Here is a 24,426-nt window from a genome sequence, read left to right on the forward strand (position 1 = left end):
TACATGAAGTATCTGTGTCATCTTCTCTAGAACCTATTTCAATCAGAGTGGTTTAAAGCCAGGAAAGAGCCATTTGCATTCTGAGCAGATCTGCTCCAAAAGCAGCAGGATGACCAAAGGGCACTGCTGAGCAGCATGTTCGCTATTCTCTGCCTCTCATTTCCTTCTCAGGCTGTGTGAACTCAAACCAACACAAGACAGAAACTCTGACTCTGCAACAGCCACATCTAAAGCAAGGAGTACAATCAATAATGGGGAAGGAAACAGACGGTTGGCAGAGGGTTCCAGAATGTGTAAAAGAAGGAAACAGCCCAAAACATCACACACAATACAAACTGGGCTTTGAAGGAGTAAAAATAGTAAGGAAGGCTGCAGATGAGCACTGTTGCATAGAATCACCAGGAAGAAGGTTCACCAGGTCAGAAAAGAACCTTAGAGGAAAAAGAGCTCTCTGGAACCTGAACATATCACTAACAGGATGTTCCTCACCACAATTATACTCAAAAGGGCACTGAAAAGTGAGTTTCTCCCTCCATGCGGTAATTCTTACTGGGGGAAAAAAAAAGTAAAGAAAAAGGGGGAATTTCTCTCAGTTCAAGACCTCTTTCAGTTCCACACAGGAAGAGATGTTTTTCAGTTCCCCAAAACAATTTTCAGTTTCCAAAAACAACTCGAGAACAGCAGGGGTTGTTTACGTCAAATAAAACAGAATCCACTAATTCAACCCAAGTCCATTAACTGTAAAACAAACACAAAAAAGCAATATATTCTCAAAAAAGTAATACCTTCTGGCATATTATGGTATAGTATCTTACTAGAATTATACAGTATAATTTTCTCTTAGTATTTCACACAGACAGGGTTGTTAGCAAGATTGAAATGGCCATGTTCTCTGTGCCTGAACTGACTGGCTCCAAAGCAGAATTCCCAATATTTTTTGGACAATTTAAGTTTTTACTGTTATTAATTGTAACCAAGCTTTTAAATTATCCAGCATATCACTAACAAGCCAGGCATTTCTGCAAGATGTGCTACTGAGCGTTTTAAAGCAGCACATCTCTGAACACAAATTATGAATTTTCAGGCCATTTTTCTAGTACAAAAATCCTCAAATGCATAAGCAATTACCTTTTGATTTAAAGACAACTGAAAGCTATTCTCAGTTTGAAAATAGTTTGAAAGAATTATCTTTTCTAAGAATTGACTGTAATTGTTTTAATTGGAAGCTACTGTTAGGCTATTTAGAACTGTTTGTTTGTGCTTTTTAAAATTATTTGAGCAAAAATATCTGAACATGGCTTTGCTTAAAAAGGGAGTTTACAGCTCAGTGATTCTACCTGAAGACAAGCACACGAAAAATGTATCTGTAGAATTTGGCACTTGGAAAAATTATCTGGAAAGAGGTCTCTTTGCACAACTATGAATGACAGTTTTTCTTCCTACCTTTGTGTGGAAAAGCAAACTGTGTGAGGCACAACGGACAAATGGGGAAGAATTCTTTTTATAGTGTCTTTGTGAGAGGCAAAAACTGTTTATTCAGACAGGAACCATTCAAAACACATACATAAACAATGGGAAGCTTACTCTCAGTAGACCAGCAGTTTCATCAGTTTCCCATTTTTTCATGATGTTAGCTGCTTTCTGACTCCATTCTCACTGAGCAGAAAATATACAGGAGGTTCCAATGAAGTGATAAAAAGTGCATGGAGCATTTACAGAATAGAACCACAGAATGGCTTGGGTTGGAAGGGACCTTAAAGGTAATATAGTTCCAACACTTCTGCCGTGAGCAGGGACACCTTCCACTAGACCAGGTTGCTCAGAGCACCATCCAGCCTGGCTGTGAACATTTCCAGAGATGGGGCATCAACCAAATCTCTGGGTTAGCTGTTCACGTGTCTCACCAATCTCATGTCAGAAACTTTGTTATGGCAAATTTTTATCTGCTCTCTTTCAGCTTAAAATCTTGTTCTGTCACTACAGGCTGTGCTAAGAAGTCTTTCTGGTTTTCTTATGAGACTTCTTTATATCCTGACAGATCACAATGAGATCTCCTCAGAGTCATGTCTTTTCTGGGTTGAACAACAATAATATGTGTATACAATTTACACACTGCTATGTAACTTAACACAAGTTGCTACTCGAAAATGACTTCTTTAAAAACAAAAAGAATAGTTTCAGAAATTGATTTCTTCAAGGAAAGTATGTTGTTTCTTTTTTTATGAAATCTACTTTTTCTATCCCTGGAAAGAATCATTTGGATGCCTTCAGTTGTAAAAGTAAAACAATTCTTGAATATTTTTAGTGAAACCACAGCATGTGTATAGTGCAAAATTAATTTATGAATTCCATCACAAAATATGAAGCATATCTCATGAACATGGAAACTGCAGATCTTTGTCAAGAGTACTGCTCTACAAAACATGACAAATAAAAAACACTCCAGGCTATTCCTACCTCCAACATGTGGTAAGAAATCCTGTTGTGCAGGAAGTGATGAAATCTTAAACTGATAAAGTCTAAAAGCATACATTCAACAACAGCAAGGAACCAAGCAAAACCACCTCAGATGTTATTTTGCAACAAAATCTACAATATGTTTCAGCAAAAGGATATCTTGCAGGACTGTCCTTCAGAGCATTGAGGAACCCTGTTTGTTGAGAACCTGTAGAAATAGAACCCAAAATTACCAGCCAAGTAAGAAACTGGACTATGGGCTGTTTTTACTATAGCTAAAACAATTAACATTTGAAGATAACCAAATAATCATAGAATAGATTCACTGATATGAATCTGAGAATATGTTGCTCAGCAGCAACAATATCAAAAAAAGCCCTTGAGCACCTTATCAGGTTTAGCATCTGCAGGATATTTTCCCAGTCATACCAAATTGATGCACACATACTTTCCCATGAAAAAGATTTCTGACTACCCCTGTTCTTTTCAGACCTAATATGGAAACAAAAAAAAAAAAAAATACAACCTCCTCTTTCATTTTGAAACACTATTTTTCAAACTAACTTTTTGACTTGGAAAGTTTATTTTATAAACTCAGATTCCCAACTTTCCATCCTTTGTTTTGGAAGCAAAGCTCTCTTGATTATAATTCTGCTCCTACTGCACCTACACAGAAGATTTTTCTAATAGGTTACTGTTGCCTCCGGGCAAATAAAAGACAATCTAGTAGCTGAAAAGAGCTCAAAAGAAGCATGAGCCCATCAACTAGAAATGCAGAAGCATGCAAAGTAAAAAAGCATTTGGGTTCCATAACCATGAGATATTAATAACAAAGGGTGATTTGACAATTTGCTGATTGCAACAAGTGAATTTTATGTAGAAACTGACTTAATGTGACATAGCTACAGGCACACAGTTTGAACTTTACTGTATAACATAAATGATTTAAATGCATCAGGCTGAAAGTTTTCCCCACAGCAAAAATTTTCCACTTAGCTTAATTCATCTGAAGATCTGTATGGGGAGAAGAATCTTGCCTTGACAAGAATAAATAAATACACATATAATTCTCTAGACCTATCTCGTCAATTCTACTGTTTATTGTTACAAGTGGGAAGTTACTTACCTTGTATTTCTGAGCCTTTTCAGACTTATAATTGGTTCTTAGTCTCAAGGTACAAGACTAAAGGAACTTTCCCTGCCTTCTGACTATTCTTAGCATCCTTAATGGCAATGGCAGCAGATAGGTGTGATTTCTATACCCTACTGCTGGGTCCCACTCTTCCAAGCAGTGCCCAAAACATCTGAAGGTGAAGGCTTCACTGCAACAAGCAGTTGAAATACTGATGCCTCTAACAGAGACTAGTAACTGTAAAGACAGGTATTACTACTGGAAATGTGCTCAACTTGGGGAGAAGGAAGAAAATGTTTCAAGACAGTACCTTCAGATTTAAAAATTAGTTTTATTATCTTCAATAATGTTACGTGCACATATTCTTAAACCTAGAAAGAACAAACTTCCAACATATGCCCCAGAAGGCCACAGAAACCAAAAAGACTTGTCTTATATCTCATCACAACTTAGGTCCACCAAAATTTAAAAAATGCTAGATTGCAAAATGTATTATAAAAATATACAAATTTTAAAAATTTGTCAAAATCAAAAGGCATTAAAATAATTTTGCCAGGACTTATGTATGACTTTGAAATATTTTAGGAAGGTCATAGTCTAAGGTCTAAAAACTAATCCCTCCTTAAGCCACACTAACAAAAGGCAGTCTATGCCAAGAGCAAAGGTTCAGATTAAGTAACTGAGAATCCTGCTTGACAGTTAGCATCAGCTAAAGAACTGAAGAGCTACAAAACAGAACACAAATTGTTAAGTGGTAATTATCAGAAAGGTGGACAGGAGGACTTCTAGAGGTATGGTAGGCACAAAGACAATGGATTGATAAGAAAACCTTATTTGTATAGAACTCTTTTGGACACTGTCAAGACTATAGCAGACAAATTTGAAAGTTAGACTTAAAGCTCCAGTGTATCAATTAAACATCAAGGAACTAATCACATTTCACATCTGCTCCCATTGCCCTTGAGGACTGACCAATCTTTAGAGCTTAAATATGTTTTTCTTAAGTAGATGAACCTCCATGGCAAGAATATTTTGCAACTGACCGGTAATTCAGCATTTAACATTTACTATATATAAATTTAACATTTATTATACATAATCTATAACACCTACACAATGCTTAAGTGCTTCTCAACCATGCAGAGGCACAATTAATTACTCCATTCTTTGTCTAAATCATGCTCAAGAGTTAGGTATGGACACTGTAAATTTAAAATTCACTAGATAAACCTACTTAACATGAAAAAATTAAATACTGATGTTATATTGATAACTCATATACTGAAAACTAAAGAAAAAGCACTGAAGTCCTTGTGAAATGAAGGGAGGTTAGTGTAAAAAATAGCTTTATGTTGTCAGAGTAGGAATGTTTTCAACTACTGAATGCTAGCAAAGATTGCAGAAAACACACGTCTTCTTAAATGTAAAAGGTGTCCATGTATATGCTCATGTATGCTCAGGTAAATAACAAGCACTTAAGTATTAATGGCAAGTGTTCTTTTTCTAATAGTTTTCCATTTTTAAACTATATATATGTCTTACCTCTGCTTTTTTCAACTGGTATTAGAAATGCAGTATCTGGTAGTGTGAACAAGCTGCTCATTCAGACTCCCTCAAAATTATATATCCCGTTTCTAGCCTCTCAGCACTTGCATCACAGTTTTGTGAAGAACAAGTCAGAGCAGGAATTCTGCTCTTTAAAATACAACTTTTCTCTGCATGTTGTAAACAATTTTGGAAATTGAGCACAATCTGACATATTTTTTCCAGTAAAACATCTTCTGAATATATTATTATCAAGTTAACTTTATAAATGTGTTATATACTGAAATTATTATTTCTATCAGGTTTCTGTTGCACTATAGAACACAAAGCAATAAACACATCACATTTCCAAAGTGGTTAAAGAAACACTCTTTAAGGCAATATCCTATGTAATTAGTGAAAAATATAGAACGCTCTTCTAGTGATAGTGGGTTAAAAAAACCTAACATACAAAAGGTATTTAAAGACAAGTCATGTAACCTGTTACAAATGTCACCATCATCATCATATAGAAGCCAGAAAAATTAGTTAGGGGTATGGAAAAAAAAAAAAAAAAAGACAGTACCCAAAAGAATTTTGGCCTCAAACACAACCCAGAATACAAATAAAATCAGTTTCAGTAACATTTCTGATTCACTCTGTTATGAATTGGTTATTTATGAATTGGTTATTCTCAGAATGTCTATGCAAATGAAAATAACATATTAAAATAGGGTTGAGAATGGTGTAAAGCTAAACAGCAAACTATAAAATGTATAGTAATCTAGTATTACTAATTCTAGTAATTTACCTCTGTCTGGATGGCAAGTGACCCATGCTTACAGTTAAAAAAGCACATGGAAGTTCTTTAGGTAAATGATACTACCTATTTACTTAAACATACAGTGATTGCGATGCTTTCCCAATAAATCATCCATAAAAGTACCAAAAAAAATTTAAAAATAAATAAAAATTTAAAAAATTAAGACTGCATTAAGGTAAAGCCAGTGCCAGGCCAATGACTACTATGAACAGTGCCTACTATAGACCAGAATGGGACTCACTGGGGATTGTGAAGCTTCAGAGAAAAGGTAAATAAACAAACAAATAAATAAATAAACCCTGAATGATCAAAATATTAACTTAAAAAACTCAAGCAAATGGCTACATACGTAATCTGATTTCATCAGCATACTTACGAAGGATGACGTGGGTGATAACGAATGCAAATATAAAGACTGTCAGAAAGGACAGAGATAAAATAAACATATAAAAAAATCTGTAGTTTCTTTTCCCCACACAGTTGCCTACCCAGGGACAGTGGTGATCAAACCGTTCTGAAATGAGAGGCAGAAGAAAAAAAAATGGAAAACAATTAATAAAATGCTGTTTATTTGAAAAAATGCTCTCTGAATACTATATTAAAACTCATGATTTAACTGGCATTTGCAAAGTAGCCACAGAGAAGTTCTTATTTAGAAAGTAACAAAAAATAGAAAAGAAAAAAAGGAGTACTTGAATGAAACCTTCCAGTTTTTAAAGAAATTAAAGCATGGCTGAGGTGAGTTCCTGTTGAACTAATAGCCTTACTGTGACAAATTGTGCAGTCAGACCAGCAAGCATGTATTTATCCATTGTCACATGGAGCATTAGCAACTCAGTTGTATCTGAGTTTTTCAAAACAAGGTGGGTTTTTTTCCCCTTCAGTGCATCTTCGACTCAAAATTGGAATTTCTGAGGTTCTTTCCTTTACATCTGTCATGATCACACCTCTGACTTATGCCTACTACCATATCATCCATCCATTATGGAGCATGAAATATTTACACCTTCCCACTTCCTTTTATTGCTTTGCTCAAGATATTCTTCATTCTAGACCACCTATTTTTCCACTTGGAGTTGGTGCTGTCATACAAGATCATTAAAAATAGCAAAATCATTCACATCCAACATTTTTCAAATGTTAAAATTAAAACACGCTGTATAAAGACTGGTAGATGTAATCTGCATGCTTTGTTAACCCTTTGCACTATAGGCTCTGTGTCCTTTTACCTCCCTGAGAGAACTCATTCATGAGATAGGAAAAGGCCAGGGTAGATCAGAAATAAGCATCCCCAATATGGGGGAAATGCCTCAGTGCTGAGAAGCAGCAGAAGGCATGGTTTACTCTGCTTCTCCCAGGCAGCCTGGATCCACCCTCCATGTCCCAGTATGCTTGGTAATGGAAACAGCTATTGCCAGGAAACAAACTTGCACTTCCTAACTTTATTTTGGACAGATTACGCTGACAGAATTTTAAGTTTTTTTAAAATCAAATCCAAGATCATAAGACAGATGCATTCATGCTCTTTCTTTTACTCTCTGATCCTTGTCCAAATCCTGGTTTGTTTTCTGTGACTTTTATGCCTCCACTGACGTACTATCAAACTATTTGTAATTCCACAGGAAAGGCAAGCTATAAATCCAAAGTCCTTTAAGCCCTGAGATAGAAAGGTACATCTGACCAAGTACACCAGCTTATTTTAGTTATGGATTTATGTTAAAGGCCTACATTAGAGGTTTTTCTTGAAGGATTTGTTTAGTATTATCTTCATTTAAAAAAAGTAAAAACCACATGTACAACGGATTTCTGAGTCTACCAGAAATCTGGGGTTTTTTTTCTAAATGGTTTTGCATGACAGCTGTTTGGACCACATGCTTCTGCCATACATCTGTTTCAAATTCCAACAGGGCTATTCAAGGTGAAGTTACTGAACTTTCTTAGGATAAGGCTTCAGAATACTTTGAGTGAATACCAAGAACTAAACACTCTGGGTAGGTGATACTACCTCTTCTCAGTGCACTACAGTTGTATTCCCAAAATAAACTGATACTGCTTTTTAAAAGTGCTTGTCTTTAAATCTGTACTTCTGAATAAGCCTTCATATTCTGATAAACACTCAATTTAAATTAATTCATACATACAACTCAGAAGCAAACAACACCACAAAGAAGCACAGCTCAGCTACAGAGCCATTTTAAAAAGCAGAATCCTAGGGTATTTTTGTACCCTACTGCTGAAAAAATACATTACGTGTCTTGCAAGATGAATTCTGTATATACAGATTTCTTCTCTTCTATGCTGACACAGTAGAAAATGAATTATATTGACATAAAGCTGCTTCTAGCCATGACACAACATTTAGATATATGCAGACATCTACCTGATGGATTCAGATAAATGCAGACAAAAACGTGCACATACACACAACCCATCTATCTATAAACTCATATTCCTATACATACACATACTCCTTACTGAAGACTGACTTGATGTTTGTAACCTATTTGTCAGTCCTCTTCAATTTCCATCTTCAAATTTTCCTGGTAAGAGAGAAAGGCTCTGCTTTCTCAAGAAATACCTTACTGATCATTGTGAAGCTGAGTAACTACCTAAGATATTTACAAAGGAGGAATGGAGCAAAAATGCTGGATATAAAAAACAATACTACAGTATTAAACTGGAATCAACTCTAATGAAAAAGGAGGCATATTAAAAGGTTTACATGAATCTCATGATAAATAAATTTGGTCTCATTTTTCTCAGCCAGAAAATAGAAAGGCATGTGACGTGCCACAACACAGTATATTAAAAGGCAAGACATTATTCTACTCAGCAGAACACAAATATGTAAATGCAATTTAAAGATAACAGCCTTACAGCTCGTGAGCTGCTCTGCTTAGTTATTAATGCAAGAGAAAACTGCCAGCTCTCACAAAATGAAGAGACAAATGCTAAGCAGAAACTTCTAATGCTGTAAAGAAATATAAAATCTATTAAATGTGGAGCTGTTTCCTCTTCCTTAGAAAAACACACAACCTAATAAGTATTAATGAAGAAGTAACACAATGTCTTAAAGCTCACCTCCAGCATTCCAGATGCCTGACTACTGAACAATCAATGATTTTGTAAAGGAAGACCTATCTGACATCTCCACTTGGATAATGTTGTCAGCAAAATTAAGACAATTTCATTGAGAAATGAAAAACTACTGATGCTGAGAAAAACTGGAATTCCACCCCTCATGAACTTAAAATGCAGAGCAAAGAGAAATGCAATTTCTTGTTGTGAAGAACAGACTGTTAAGAGGTGACAACTGCAGTTCTGGATAGTTAACATACTATTTTATTCAAACAAACGTTTGTGGCAAGGTTAATGTAAAAATATTTGAGGCAAACACAGACAATTAAAACATTGGTAATATAAACTCCTGCTAATATAAGGGTATTAGAACACGTAATGAAGGAAGAAGATGAAGCACTCTATGGATAGAAACGTTGTGATATATCATCCTCCTACACCAAATTTAAAGAAAAGCAGCAAGACATTTGCCTTCTTGATGTTACAGCTGTATCTTGCATCTACCTAATCAAGAACTACTGATAGAACAGATGGTCCAGTTTCTACCATTTCAGCATTTCTGTGAAGTCTTCTGCCTGTGTGTTCATGGCTCTCCATTCTTAGGCCAAGCCTAGTGTTCATTTTACCCTGCAGGGAGCAGATTGACAGTGCCAGATGAACCTAAAACTGTGGCTTGCTTTTGCCTATTCTCCTCAGATCACCTCATCAGACAAACACCAAGGCTGGCCCAAGTGAAGCACTGGGAACACACTGCCAGAGAAGGGGTGAAGTAACACCTTCAGAAGCAGCTAAGTGTAAATTCAGCCCAGCTATGACATCAATCTTACTACAGGTTAGAAGCTATCACAACTGCAGGAGAAATCCAGTTTTGATCAATTTTTCAGGATCTGAGAGCAAAACCTGAAGCAAACAAAAAAAAGACTGAAAAAGAATGTGTGAATAGTGTATGAGGTGAAGCATCAATGAAAAGAGGAGATGAGTAAACGAAGACTAAAAATGCTGCTGTACAAGTCACAGAAAACCAAAGAGGTAAGAAATTTCAGGAACTGTCAGTAACAAAGACTATTTCATTACTCTTTCCCAGGTGATCAGCATCTTTGAATTTAAATAATAACTTCTGAGGATAGCCAGCACCCCCATAACTAAATCCAAAGGATGAGGCTTCCCAAGATAATTGAGCCAATCTAAAACCTTAGTAGCAGTGAAAGAGATGGTCATATGCTGCCTTGCCTGCCACTGCATCCCACTTCCTTCTTTCATTGTGTAAGCGGATGATGAATCAGGTCAGTTCCCTGGACTTGCAGGAAAGAAGAAAAAGGAATTATTTTGCTCATTGATGAGTGAGAAAAACTGACTTACCAATGGCTCTGTGTGTGTGTGTGTGTGTGTGTGTGTGTGTGTGTTACCAAATGCTCTGCGAACAGGCACAAAGAAAAGAATCATGGAAATAAGGAAAAAAATAATAATAAGAGGATGCCATTCAAATCCCTTTGGAAGCAGTAAGCTGTCAGCATGACTCAGTGGTCTCATTAACACTCACCCAAATGCTCTGATTAACATGCACCTAAAAATCTATGCTAACTGGATGACAGAAAAACATTATACTTTGTACTTTAGACATTCCTAATTTTTTACCTTACCTGAAATACTTGTATTTAAAACTTGCATAAAACACATTAACTGTTGGATATCTCAGACAAAAAAAACCCTGAGAACATTTCCCATTTTACTAAGCCATGGTCTTTCACATGCAGTGTTTCCTTCAGAAGCCACACCAAAGCATGTTCCTTGCTGCTCACAACCAAAGAGTCAAATCTCTACTTTTCCACAGCACAGCATGTAGACTCCTAAATACTTAAATGTTCTGCTTCCATTTTTCAGTCATTACACTCCAGGAAATCATGCACAAAATGACCCAAATGCTTTCCTTCTTTTTTCAAAACATTTCATGAAAGCCTAATAATTTACAAGGAATGCAGAAGCATTTTTAAATGGAACATTTGCAGGACAGCTTGGCCCTTCAGTTTGCAGCATTTATTGTTTCCCTTTTTCTTCTCTCAGCTGGATCACTGCACACCAGCATGTATTTTCTAAAGCTCAGTGTAAAGGCAGGACTCAAAGACAAGAAGTCGACAGGTGCAGAAATATCTAGGTCATGTTACCAGTGAGCACAAGTTAGAATTCACTTGGTAATTTTTCCACCCTGTGCAAGTGAAGCATTGTAGGGCTAAAACACAAACCTAAGGCATTCCCTGAATGTTTCTTTATTTAAAACATGCAAACCTGTATCCCATGACTGGAAAGAGTCAAGAGCCCACTGTGCAAATCCCGCCTCAGTAAGAAGTCACATTACAGCTCCATCAGTTGGGCCAGGATTACTCAAAATTACTTTGGATAGTAGCAGTAGTACAACACAGGACTACAATACCCATTGTCAAGGAGTCACACTGGGTAATTATGTAGAGAGACTGACAAATCTGCACGTATTTATAATGATGACAATTAAAGCTTTTTGAAGGACTATGATGTCATGATATGACCACATCTATTCAGGCTTCTTGACTTGACATTTTGTATGACAAATAGTACTTTCAGAATTTGATTGCTCTTGAAAAGAAAACAAATGAGGATTTTAGAAGTCCACACAAGAAATATATTTTATTACAAAAAGAATTTATTTTCTTCTAAGACACACCAGTCCAATCCCAACAGCTGAAAGTGATGCACACATGCACAAAAGCAAATGTAACAGTTAGATTAAGTCCTTTACAGTCAGTTCAAAATGTCTAATAATTTAACATACCAAAAATTTATACCCAAAAATTATAACATATTCATAAAAACTGTCCTTAGCTCTGATATTCAGTTTCACCAACTGAAATCATCACTCCTAAGAAAATTATTTATTTAATAATATTTAAAAAAACATCCCCACTGATGGGATTTGCCACCAAATGGCAACAGCAATCAAATACTTGCATCAATTTAACTTACACACCATTCGCCTGCCTGACAGTTGTCTCCCTGACAATACCTTTGCTGTTACTTTTGTGGAATGAAATTTGAGTAAAAATTTAAATTAAAAAGCAGAGAATAACAAAAGATCAATTGCAAGTTACATTTATATGCACACTGGTGTTATTTTAGAACATCTGTTATGGACAATGCACAATGGATCCTTTAAATCACTGAGCTTCAATGTTTTCATACACCGACTCCAAATCAAAAAGCCCCATGAAAACCAAACAGAAAGAAAGCATCTTCTGGACTCATGCTAACATTTGGGAAATACTTACCAAAAGTTTGCTCCAAATTACACTGGACTCTAATCTCTATAAGGTGGTGCAAACTGAAACAGTAATGTAACACCAGGAAAGATGGGCCTCTATTAATGAAATAAGTTAATAATGTGCATGGGTATCTACAACAAAAAGTCAATCAGAAAAACAAACACAAGTGCTACTTAACATGTGTTTCACTTTCATGACTGTTTAAAGTGTTCCAGACAGCTAAGCTATTTGGGTGGGGTTTTAAGAAAATAAGTTGCAATGACAACTTTTTGCATGCTAATCAACTTCAATGCTTGTAGACTATCGCTATTCACAAAAAGAAAATAAACATGCTTAATTTTCAAAATAAAAATAGCAATTGATTTATTAGGAAAACATCCAGCCATTGCCCTAGGATAGCTCATAGTAATTAAACTGTATTGTCACATAGATCACTTCACTGCCCCCTCCAATAATAAACATTGACTAATTAACAAACTCCTTTGATGCAGTATGCACATTAATGGTGACACTTTCAAAGGCAGCAGCAGGAGTTTAGAATGGCTGCTCCTTGAGAGGTACAAAGAGTGCACAGTGAAGGATCTCACTGCTTAACAATATCTCATTACGCACCCATTTGAGTACATACCCAGATGAGTGCCTGCCACAGACCCAGCTGTGGGGGAAGAGATTTTAAAACCCCCATATTTGTCCATAGAGAAAGCATAGTATCCTTACCAAGTAACAGCATTCACAAGGTTTATGGATGAATTTCTCTCTTCCACAGGAAAACATATTTTTTTACATGCTTCCATTGTGGTCTTTTACTGAATTTGAGTTTTTTAACCATTCTGCAAATTGTTACTGCACTGAATGTAAATAAGTGTTTATTTTCTTAGGTTCTTAATTTTAACTAGTAATTTCTCTTTTTTATTTTTACTCTGACACCTTGAGGTTTACAACATCATTTACACAGTCAGATGTTCTGATCATTTCTGCATTTTTTCATATGCAGACCAGTGTGTAAGCCACAACCTCTCTTAAGTAACCTATAATACGATTTTCTTTTATAAAGAGACTGACATTTTTGCAGTCCACTGGCTTAGGATTTAGAAGCCCTGACACATATGCCACGCTCCCTGAATTTCCAAAGTACATCTAATTATATAAGTGGCACAATCATAAATAATATATCACTTCTGTGAGTGCTGATGAGTACTCCCATTTGGCAGCTTCTTGTTCTACCTTTTTGGAGCACCGAAACAAAAACAGTCCAAGCCACTTCTCACCTGTAAAAACTGGGAAAAATGCATAAGAGAAGAAAGAAAAAAGAAAAGAATGGTCATAGCAGCCAAATTTGTGCTTAAAACTGTTCAGCAAAAGAGTCATTTGAAGACAACCAGAGCTAAGGTTTAACAGGTTCAAAATGAAGTGAAAATTATACTCTATTCACTGCAGGAAATGTAAGGAAACAAATAAGCAAAGGCCATGAAAATGAAGTGAAGGCAAGAAAGGAAATAATAAGGTAATGAAGAAAGAGTGCTACAGAATAGAATTAAAACCAAGAAACCAAAGTCCCAACATACACATTGATTATAAAGGACTACAAAGTCCAGAGAAAATTATTCTTGGAAACATTGTCTGCATTAGAAAAGCCAAACTTTCACAATGCCACCTCTCAGCCTGCTTTTGAAGTAATTGGTGTTCTTCAGGCTGGAAGATGGTGGTATCTGGAGTAACCACAGGGAAAAGTTTGTCCCCAGAACACACTGGTAATTCTCATTTTGTCTTACATTGTCTGTGTTATGTGTGCTTTGGAAATTAATTCCCCATCCTGTTCAGATATAGCCACCTGCTTCTTGTTCAGCTTTCATTAGAGAAATTGAATTAAACAAAACAAAAATTATTTATTAAAACCAAACCAAACAAAAGGATATTACACAGTCGATGTTGCAATGACCAAAAATAAATTAAGGAGCCACCATTAGGTCATTTCAGAAGCAAGTCCAACCACTGCCTTCCTTCTAGCATTACACAGTGCCATCAAAACCTCTTGTCAAAACACAGCAATAACTAGCTTGAGCTCAGAATTTATGTCTGGCTTGGTTACTTTTATTCTAAAGTCTTTATCTCTTGTTTTTAGATGCATATTATGTTTAAATCATTTGTAATTCTTACACAACATAATGGTACAGAAAACCCTTGAGGGGCTAACTTCCTACTGACATTCACACAGGCAGTAAAGAAAGCAAATCAGGAATACACCCAAGGTATGTGCTTCAGGGAACACTTCTTCAACCAATTTCCAATTTTTTAAGGTATTACATAAATGGAACAAACTACATTTGTATGAAAATAGATATTTTTCTGGACGCTACTAGGAAAATACTGTAAAGCTAAAGGAGTCTGAAGTATTACCATGGCTAGAACTCAAACTAGATATTTTCTTCTTTTTTTTTCTTATTTTAAGCTATTTGTTGGTTTTGGGTTTTTTTTATCTACAAATACCACATAGACATTTATAAAAAATTGTGATGAAACAAAAATCAAACAAGGTCAAGTAACAGATATGCTTACTAAACAATTAGACAGAAAAAAAGTAAGTTTTTGTATGTACTTACATATTTAAAATGCTGCAATAGATTCCTCACAGAATAAAAAACATTAATAGAAAACACAGAATGAAAGAACCTCTCTTTCACACTGCATTCATTTGCCAAGTATCATAAGACACCTTCAGGTAAAAGTAGCACACTGTTTTTTCTGAGCAGTAAGTGCTGGTTTGAGGACAGACTCCATTCCTGTACCACTGAGTTTCTGTAGCTGATTTGTAACTGCAGCAAAATCTTTGGAATCTATGTGGTAAAAAGGAATGTGGCCATACTGGTAGTGAGCTGCTTAAATACGTTATGTTTAAACAACATAAGTTACTTAAATATCCATATGTGCGTGAAGTAAGACTACTTGTCCATGGGTTTAGTTAAATCAGTAAGGAACTAACAAACAGTGGCACAAGAACACTCATTGCTATTAAAAGATATATTCAGAAACTAAATAAAAACATCATCATATAGACAATACTATCTTAAGAGTGGTGGCAAACTATATAACACTCTGATTAAGTGTACACTAGCAGATTGTTAGATTTCCACAGGTATATCCAATTTTCTTAACACTTATTTTTAATAGAAAATTATTTTCAGGTACTTGTAGATTTCACTTTTTGCATTCAGAACACCTGAATACTTATATGACAAATACCTAATCAGGAAACAAAGCTACTATACAGTGTACCCTGAAAAAGTCAATTTATTGTATTTCCCATTATAAACACTGAGGAGAAAAACCATAGAAAATTCATTAAATTACTTTAAAACAAGTAACTCCAAATTTAAAAATGTGCAAGGGGAAATTTTAATGATCATACTTATCTTATGAGCAGAAAAGATATCTCAGTTATACAAGTAATTTCCTCACTCTTTTCTGATACATATTCATAATAATTCACATCTGTTTTTTCATCACAGACATGATCAGAAGACTGTGTAAGTTGTTTCCCTGCCATCACTACTTTTATGTTTTACAGAATAGGTTTTCCAGATGTGGTATGAAAAGGACACAGACTACAGAATAACCCATCAGAAAATCCTTCATACCACTGCATTAAAAAACCAAAACTTTATTTTAAAATAAGCTTCAAGGGGGAAGTTGCTCTTATTTTTGCTCTCTTGGTAAAGACAACAGCTTTTCAACTTTTATTTATCACACTGGTCAACAACTGTATTTACGTATTACCCAGTTTTCTGAGTAATATCACTACACTGTAATGTTCAGGTTACACATTTGCTAAAAATATTTTTCTGAAAAATGTACCAACTGCCATTCATAAACATCCCTACTTGCTCAATAGCTTTTGCAGCACAAAATTCTAACACATCAGAAAAATTTATTTACTGAAGGAACCATCTACAGATACCAATCAATTCTATAGGGCCCAAAGGCTAATAAGCTTTTCAGTCTGATATAAGTGTACTCCCTAAATGAGTATCATCTAAACATAAAACTCCAACTCTTCCAATGACTGCTTTATATCTAAAAATATCACTGCTGAATGTTGCAATTACATTTCTCAGCTGGAGACATCTTTCTACATTATTTTCTTTAATGCATAAGATCCAGGCTCAACAGTGTGCTAATCAACTGCACTAAACTGCAAATGTGATCTAATTAACTGGAAACCGCTCAGATTTGATTGGTAGGGGTTTTTTGGTTTGCTTTTAAATCCAAGCATATCTTAATCACCTTGTCTGACCTCCACAGGAAATAGTAATGAAAAAGGACAAGATAGTTAGAGAGAAAAAGCCCAACCCTATAATTATAAAATATGCTTAGGTCCTGGCAACATGTACTTACTCTCAAAATAGCATGTTTGCCCAGTAATTTCTTATGGATTCTGACACAAGTACTTCTAGTCATAAAACTGCTCAAAGGTAAGAATCACCTACAGTGTGTATTTTGGTCATACAGCCCTAACCATTTGAACTGTGCCTTACAGTTGGTTACTAATGAACTGGAGAAGCAGCTCCTTGCCCTCAATTTCGTTTGGTGAAGAAAACAATTCTGAGACTCTCAAAAAGCTTGGAAAGGTCATTGCACATTATATGTGGCCTTATTTGAGTTGGTGTGTTTGTGTTCCTTGTCATTAGGGCAGGTTAGGAAAGATGTATGCATCAGAAAATAGTTTCCCTTCTTAGACTAGCAACATCTGCTAGGCCAAGTCTCCTTTTCTGCCTCCTCTAAAATTCTTACCACTTAACAGATCTTGTAGGAAAGGAAGATGAACAGAGCAAGTCACCTCATGACTAATCTTGTCACTAAATGATTTTTTTCCATCTCCTATGAAAAGTATCCATAACAATATATAAGCTACTAAATAGAGCATATGCCATTTCTTTTTTTTTTACTCACCTACGCAGTTATCACAAAGGCTGCAATGTGAGGCACGAGGTGGGCGGAAAATCTTGCAAGTAAAACAATATTTTAGTTTCACTGTCTGTCCATTGATGATCACTTCTTTTGTTCTGGGAGGGGGGCGATATCCTCCTGAACTGGAGCCATTTGCTATATCTAAACATGAAAATACAAGACATGAAGTGTTGTACATGAGCTATTATGTATGCACAGAACTGTCCTTGATGGCAATCCACAGCAGATTTCAAATTTGTATTTATACATTTAAAACAAACAATTTTCCCCCTTCTAATTCTCAAGTAGTAAGTAGCAAAAAGATATTTCATTGCAAATAGCATCCAAAGCCAATCAATCTGAATCAAAAAAACATCCAAACTCAATTCTCAAATGCTGACAATGAACTTGATCCCAAAATTCTTACAGTTTCATACCCCCTAATTGTTCTTAGATAACACATTAAAGACAACTATAACTACTGGTGTAGGACAGCAAAACTTGAAAGTTACCTTTAGAATCTTCCTATTTTTAATTTTTTTTTCAGAATTTCTGTAATAACAAAAAAAATCTCCCCTAGAAGTGCTGCAGAAATTCTACAACCTAATAGACAATCTTCACATTTACTTAAGCAAAAGCAGCTCTGTCATCTGAGCCTGGTGAATGTTGAGATCTCTTGCATGCTATGATACAACCGAAAATTCTGAATATTCATGAAAATATTTTACAGCTTCTGCTGTTTAGAAATTGTAACACCCAATTCCCAGTGTTACTTCTACACACCTTGAAGTTTGTTTGTCGCACAAAAACCAGTTTCCAACTACCTTGTTATATACAAGTGGTAGAGTTTTGTGGTTTTTTCTAAGCTTCTTTTTGTTTTATTTTAGGATATTACCAGTAATTTTACCAGCATCTAGAGGACTCCTTAGACTAAACCATTAAAGCTCAATTTTTCCCAAGGTGAGCTTTACTCTGAAAGCTCAACATGTAAAAGTGGTGCCTTTTTCTAGGTTTATCTGTTCTTGTGTAATCACAATCAAATCAAACCACAGAAGTGAAAAAAACCCAAGAACTAACCCTAAATTTATTACACTTGGACAATAGAACAGCTAAGACAATAGGGAAGTAAAATAAAATATTTTCCAATATATGAATGAAAATACATTTCAAAGTCACAGTCAAGTCACTTGAACTGTGTCTTAAGTTGTCCCCCTTTCATGTGAAGCTTGTTACTAAAAGATCTATGACTTGTACTTGAGATCAAATTGTTAGAAATACCACCCACAATCTTGATTTCTGCCAATTATACAGCCTACAAATTATGTATTTTCCAAAAGGGCAACAAGAAAGTCTTCCACCTAGCAAGGTTTTCAAACTGGCAATAGCACAGCTGTGCTAGCAAAGGTGCAATTATACAACATGCTGATTTGGCAGAAAATCCAGCTTAAGGAGTTCTCATCTGCAACGTGCTCACCCATAAATATGAACCAATAAAAGTCTTTGTGGGACACCACTGTAAACTTGACCATTAAAACAACCAGACTTCAGAAAACTCTACTGGAGAAGAGGATGAAATTAAGGGAGCAATAGCTGAGATGGACGGAATCTGTGTATAAAGCTCCCAAACATCCATTATGAGAATGAAATGGTGAATACTGAAGAAAGAAGAGCTTAGAAGCAGCTTCCTACAGCCTGATGAGTTATAGACATTCACTTGTGATGGATATAAACCAACTCCTGCAATGTGCTTGTGATGCTTGGCCAGGTCCTACAACCTGCACATGGAAGAACAGATTATTGTGTGGTTCCCATATCTTAGCAGTTACACTGATTGTGAACTCAAGGCCAACACTACTTGACAAATATTTATGATTAAGTAATGCTACCAGTGTATTTCAGTGTGTAAGCTAAAAAGATATTATTTGAAAGGTGCAGCACAACTGCACTTACAGTATTTAAAGCTGATGTTACCTAAATCCCGAAGGCAGGGAAGAATTTCTTATAATTCACATTACATTAAAAAGCTTCCAGTGACATATAACCAATTGGCTTGTAATAGTCATAGTTCTTCCAGAAATCTTTGGGCATTACAAAACATTATCTTACAGCCATTTCTGACCATATTGTGGTCAAGATAAGACTTAAACTGTGAACATAAATATAGGTCATTAGCCCTACCTAATTTTTTTTTTATTGAATGAAGCATTTAATACATATTGGCATGGCATATTCATTAATAAACAAAATATTTCATTTGATATTCATATTTAGGTGCATAATTATAAAAAATACTACTAAAGCCTGAATTTCACCTAGGTGTAGCTTTGTATGCCAGAAATACTGATGCATTGAATTTCTTAACATGAAAATGATATTTCAGATTTTTTTCTTTTAAAAAGTCTTATTATTCCTGAGTATGTACATAATTATAGAAAGAAAATTACTTAAACCAGTCAAAGGGAATTGTTTAGAGGAAAAATGCTCTTTTTCCTAGATAAACATTTATTTTATAAAAGGCACACTGACTAAAAACAGTATTTTCCCTCCCTTTCAAGATGTCTGTAAAGTGCACCACAGTTATTTTAAATGGGTCTGGCAGAATCTCAAAGGCAACTTCTGTCTTCTCTGGTGGAGAAGTGAGACTACCATCCAACCCATTTTATTTACAACACTGGTCTTCTAAGAGGATTTCCTCCAAACATTTGCAGGGAAGTTCACAGACACAGCAAATCCCAGCTCTCCAAGGTGAATTAACCTTAAAATCCAAGGGTGAAAGCTGATGCAAATGAAATCAATGTAAACAGTCTTGCTGACTTTCCAAGGAATTTTTCTGAGAATTCTTCACAAAATCCTAAATTGCATAATCAAACCTGAATGTTCCAGTCTTTCTGTTTACTAACATCTTTTTCCTGGAAACAAGCTGCAGAGCAAGGTCAAATGTGCTTGGATTTAATACAATTTATCTAACCTAAATGTGCTAAACATATCCTGGTCTTACTGTGAGTTTTCAGACTGTAATTTGACTTCAATTGAACTACTTATATTTGGGGTCTAACAAAGTTAAATCTTCAATGTAAGAGGTCTCTTTGAGGAACAGAAAGACAAACCTTTATGGAATCACCTTCCCCAAATAAACTGTTTGACCACTCCTACATTTTACTCATCCAACTTATTACTGATGTAGTAATGCTAGTTCTTTCACAAAAGAAGGTAAAATTTACCCACTAACAGCCATCCATCCTCTGTTCTGACATATTTTGTATGTATGTATATTTTTGCTTCTCTAGCAGGGTTAACTGTTCATGTACTAGGTGGGGCTCCAGCATTTTTATCACTGTAATTACAAAAACCCCATACATGCAATCCATGTCCTTGCAGGACCAAGAGACATGAATTTCTCCTAGAAAGATACTCCAAGTATTTAATAGAGATACAGCACAGCCAAGCAACCTTCTAATGGGACAACAGAATCCACTTAGATTTCTCTTTTTTATTTATTATGCTACATACAAGCGGTGCTGACGAAAGACAGAAGCTGCAAGTTTGTATAAATATTATAGGATCCTCCTGCTCAATCAAGAGCTGGATTTTTTGGTCAATGTTCCTAAGAACCTGAGAGAAAAAGCCTCTAGAAGGCAACCCTACATTGTCTGCATACAAGCTTCATATCCATATCATGCAATGTTTGTTGACAACTTTAAAAGGCCATAATTTCAATCTTCAAACAATATTATTTGAGAAGTTAGTAAACTGAAACAATTTTAATGTTTCCTGAGGACTAAATGAAAAGGTAATGAAAAGAATCTCTCCATATAACCCATAACATCTGAAAAACAATAGAAAAAAAACCCAACCAAAACAAAACAAAGCCTGCCAAACTGCAAACGTCTAAGAAATGTCTTCCTCTGTGTCTAACCACTTAAATTTAAGCTACCCATTTAACAGTGGGCAACAAGACAAAAGAGTAATTTATCTCTTGGAGGGAAGAGAACTTTAATAAAATGCTCTTGATTCCAGACAGTATTCTCAGGGACAAACAATACTGGGAACCTGGTTTAGACTGAAACCAGCAGCTGCTAACAGCATTCTTCACATAGTTTTTCATCTGATAGCCATCAAGAAGTATCGACCACATATTGCTCCTGACTTTAAGGACTTGCTGCCTTAGATTTTTCCTGAAATAATGTATTTTTTTTCTTAAAAGTAGAGTTGCATGATCTTCTTGAAGCCTAAAACTTCATGTCAAAGGTATGCTCATTACCAGAAAGAAATGCAATCTTTAGTGATTTGCTGAGGGGAAGAAGCATAGACAAGAAGAGCTTTCTAAGACTTACCTGACACACAAAGTAATTTCACTATATTTATTTTTAAGAATGTTGTTTAAAGAGTGCAGTATCAAGTACAACTATAAGCCTAGGAAGCTGGCATCCCACCTTTGTAAAGAAGGAAAAATGTGATAACTACACATGGTATGTGTTCAGGCCACTGCCAGTTCTACGAAATGTCTGTGGTACAGATTTAATTTTATAAGGCTGTAACGAAATCAAATAGTGCATTTCAAAACAAAGAAAACTCCAAAGCATTTTAAGGCTGGAAAGATAAATTACCATGACCATCTTTTAATTTATCTCCATCACCTATCCAATGCAAACAAGATAGATATTGCAGAAGAATTGTTAAACGTGTATACATCAACTGGACAAATGCTTTCCTGCCTACAAAACCCATTCTCCTGGACTGGGTTATCCTTCTAAGCCTTCATATTCAGAAGGTTACAATTTTTCCACTTGAAGTGACTTAACACTGACCTAACTACAAGAGACACATATGGTAACTGCTAAGAGGCTACAAAATAGGGCTGCTCTTAGTATTTGAATTTCCATATAAAAGAAGCCCCTCTCAATACAATATTTTGTGTGATTGTAGAAGCCATGCTTATACACACCATGATATTAATGCAATTACAGTTAGGGTACCCCTGGAAAAAATTACTTTTCAATTTTAATGAAAAGTTATAACTGAAGTAAAAATACAACATCGCCAAGTTTAATGTTTCATTTAAAGAAAGAAAAAAATCCTGCTACATTTCAGTGAAATTATAGCACTTTCATAGCAAATAAAGTTACCCTCGGTGATTTCACATTATATAAGCCTCATACATCTACTTGGTTTTGCTCTATTACGTTATATGAAAACCCCAGCAAATTAGAGTATTTTAAGACTTTTGCTTCTCCCCTCTCTTAGGCCAAATGCACGTATGTATTAAATATTCTTACAGGTCCTGTTTTCTAGACTTCTCTGTTTAGCTGCCTTCCTCTAGAGTTTCTACATGTGTTGTGGAAAACCAGACAGTGAACTGAGCCCTTGTCACCACTGGGTATTCCAGAATGTCACTTCTTCTGATTCCTGTGACTATTCCTCTTCTAACATGTCGCAAAAATGATTTCTCCTTTTTACCATATCACAGTGCTAACTCAATCTGTTTGGAAATAATACTCAAGTGTTCTCTTCCTGCACCATTCACCACTTAAAATGCTTTCCAGTAGTATTTGATTTCCACTTGTATTCATGCATTTTGTGGTTTTTCCCTAACATTACCCAAACTATTTAAAAAATATTTTTTTAAAAAATCTAACCCAGTGATTGCAAATTTCTATATCTCAACACCAACTTCAGAGTTAAGCATATTCCTCATGAGCTAACAATCAGTCTCCAAAAGGTCTTATTTAAGCACTTAGCACTTGCTACTATAGTGTCTTTTTGAAAAGGTGCTTAGTGACTTTGTGGCAATTTCATCTAGAACTTGTTTCCAAAACTCATATAGAAAGAATCCTATGCAGGACACCATCAAGAGCTTAATTAGAGTGAAAAATGAAGCACATCTTCTGCTTTCCAATCAAGACAGTTACTCTTTCAATGAAGGGTATCAGATTGGTTACACTTGATTTCCTCTTTAAATTCTTTGTTGCTTGTTTTGAGACTTAAATAGCCACAAGTCCCAACTCTTTGACAGTCCCAATTCCTGTAATGATGATGTAGCAGTGCACTCCATGTCCTTCCAGACAGAGAAGTGATTCTAGTGATAGAATTGACAGATATCTATTAAAGCATAACACAAGATAAGCCAATAAAGATACAGTATAGCAGATTAACAGACTTTTAAACCACAACTACATTCCTTTATTCTGACCTGCTCTATCAGATATCAAGAGCATACAAGTCATCTTCTGAGATCAAAGCAGTGTTGAATCCTTCAGATTGTCCTCTGCTATTTCTCATTTCCCAATTACAGAGCATGACTTCAGCTTTTCTTTCTTCCTCTGACCTCTAACAGAATATGTCCTGTTGTCTTCTACTGTTACTTGCTGATTGTAACCAATTTTATTCTCCTTTTGCCTTTCCCAATATGCTTGTGCCCCCTTTTTATACCGATCTTTAGAAACTATCTCCACTTCTGACATTAGTATCTTTTTGACTACAATCAAATAGTCAGAATGGCCTCTTCTTACACTTCCCAATCTTCCTCCATATGAGGATAGATTGATGATCTGCATTAAAAATAATATTTTTGAACAATAGAAGTTCCATTTGATTTTTGGACAATTTCCTTTTTTTCCCCAGTTCTTTTCACTTTTTGTTTTTCTATGAACACAGCAAATTTCTCAAGAGATAACTGCATTCCTGTACAAACAGGGTGGAAATAGCAGCATCACAGCTCAGTTAGTCCCCCATCTTCACCTGAAGAAGGCTGATAGCCTAGGTGGAAACATTTTTCACTCTTAATATGACCTGTAAATGCTTCCAGAAAAAATTCTGTTTCCAGAAAGTCACCTGAAAAGACAGTACTTGTCTGCTTCTTTAGAAGGTCTGATATTGAGAACCATTCTTCCTAATCAGGTCCTCCTATTCTGTGCTTTCTAATATAAAAAAAAAAAAAAAGGTTTGATACATTTCAAGAGAACTTCAAAATAGCATTCTTAAATCACAATTCTTTGTCTTGGGACACAACTGTTTCTCAGTGCATCTGTAATAATTTCTGGTAGGCTGCTTCCCTAAGAGACCAGTTGGACAGGGTAAGACTCGAGTATCTACGAATGATTTGAATAAAGTAAAGCCACAGATAGGACAGGTTACATAAACACATTTTAGCAAAGAAATTATTTGGTAAAGGCATTATT

General features: G+C 35.4%; 1 protein-coding gene across 8 annotated transcripts in view; it reads right to left on the reverse strand.

The window, feature by feature from the left end:
• ZDHHC14 (zinc finger DHHC-type palmitoyltransferase 14) overlaps positions 1–24,426 on the reverse strand; it is a 132,502-nt gene that overhangs the window by 53,448 nt on the left and 54,628 nt on the right. For all 8 annotated transcript variants that reach the window (XR_004496399.1, XM_033512731.1, XM_033512732.1 and 5 more), the window contains 3 exons: positions 17,252–17,410; positions 6,313–6,450; positions 2,617–2,665 (listed from right to left, as the gene is read on the reverse strand). Coding sequence is in view for 7 of the 8 variants with exons in the window: in XM_033512731.1 (XP_033368622.1) it covers positions 2,617–2,665; positions 6,313–6,450; positions 17,252–17,410 (346 nt within the window). In the remaining variant the exon portion in view is untranslated. The remainder of the gene's footprint in view (positions 1–2,616; positions 2,666–6,312; positions 6,451–17,251; positions 17,411–24,426) is intronic.

The sequence above is a fragment of the Parus major genome, chromosome 3 (genome assembly GCF_001522545.3).
Source record: "Parus major isolate Abel chromosome 3, Parus_major1.1, whole genome shotgun sequence".
NCBI lineage: Eukaryota > Metazoa > Chordata > Aves > Passeriformes > Paridae > Parus > Parus major.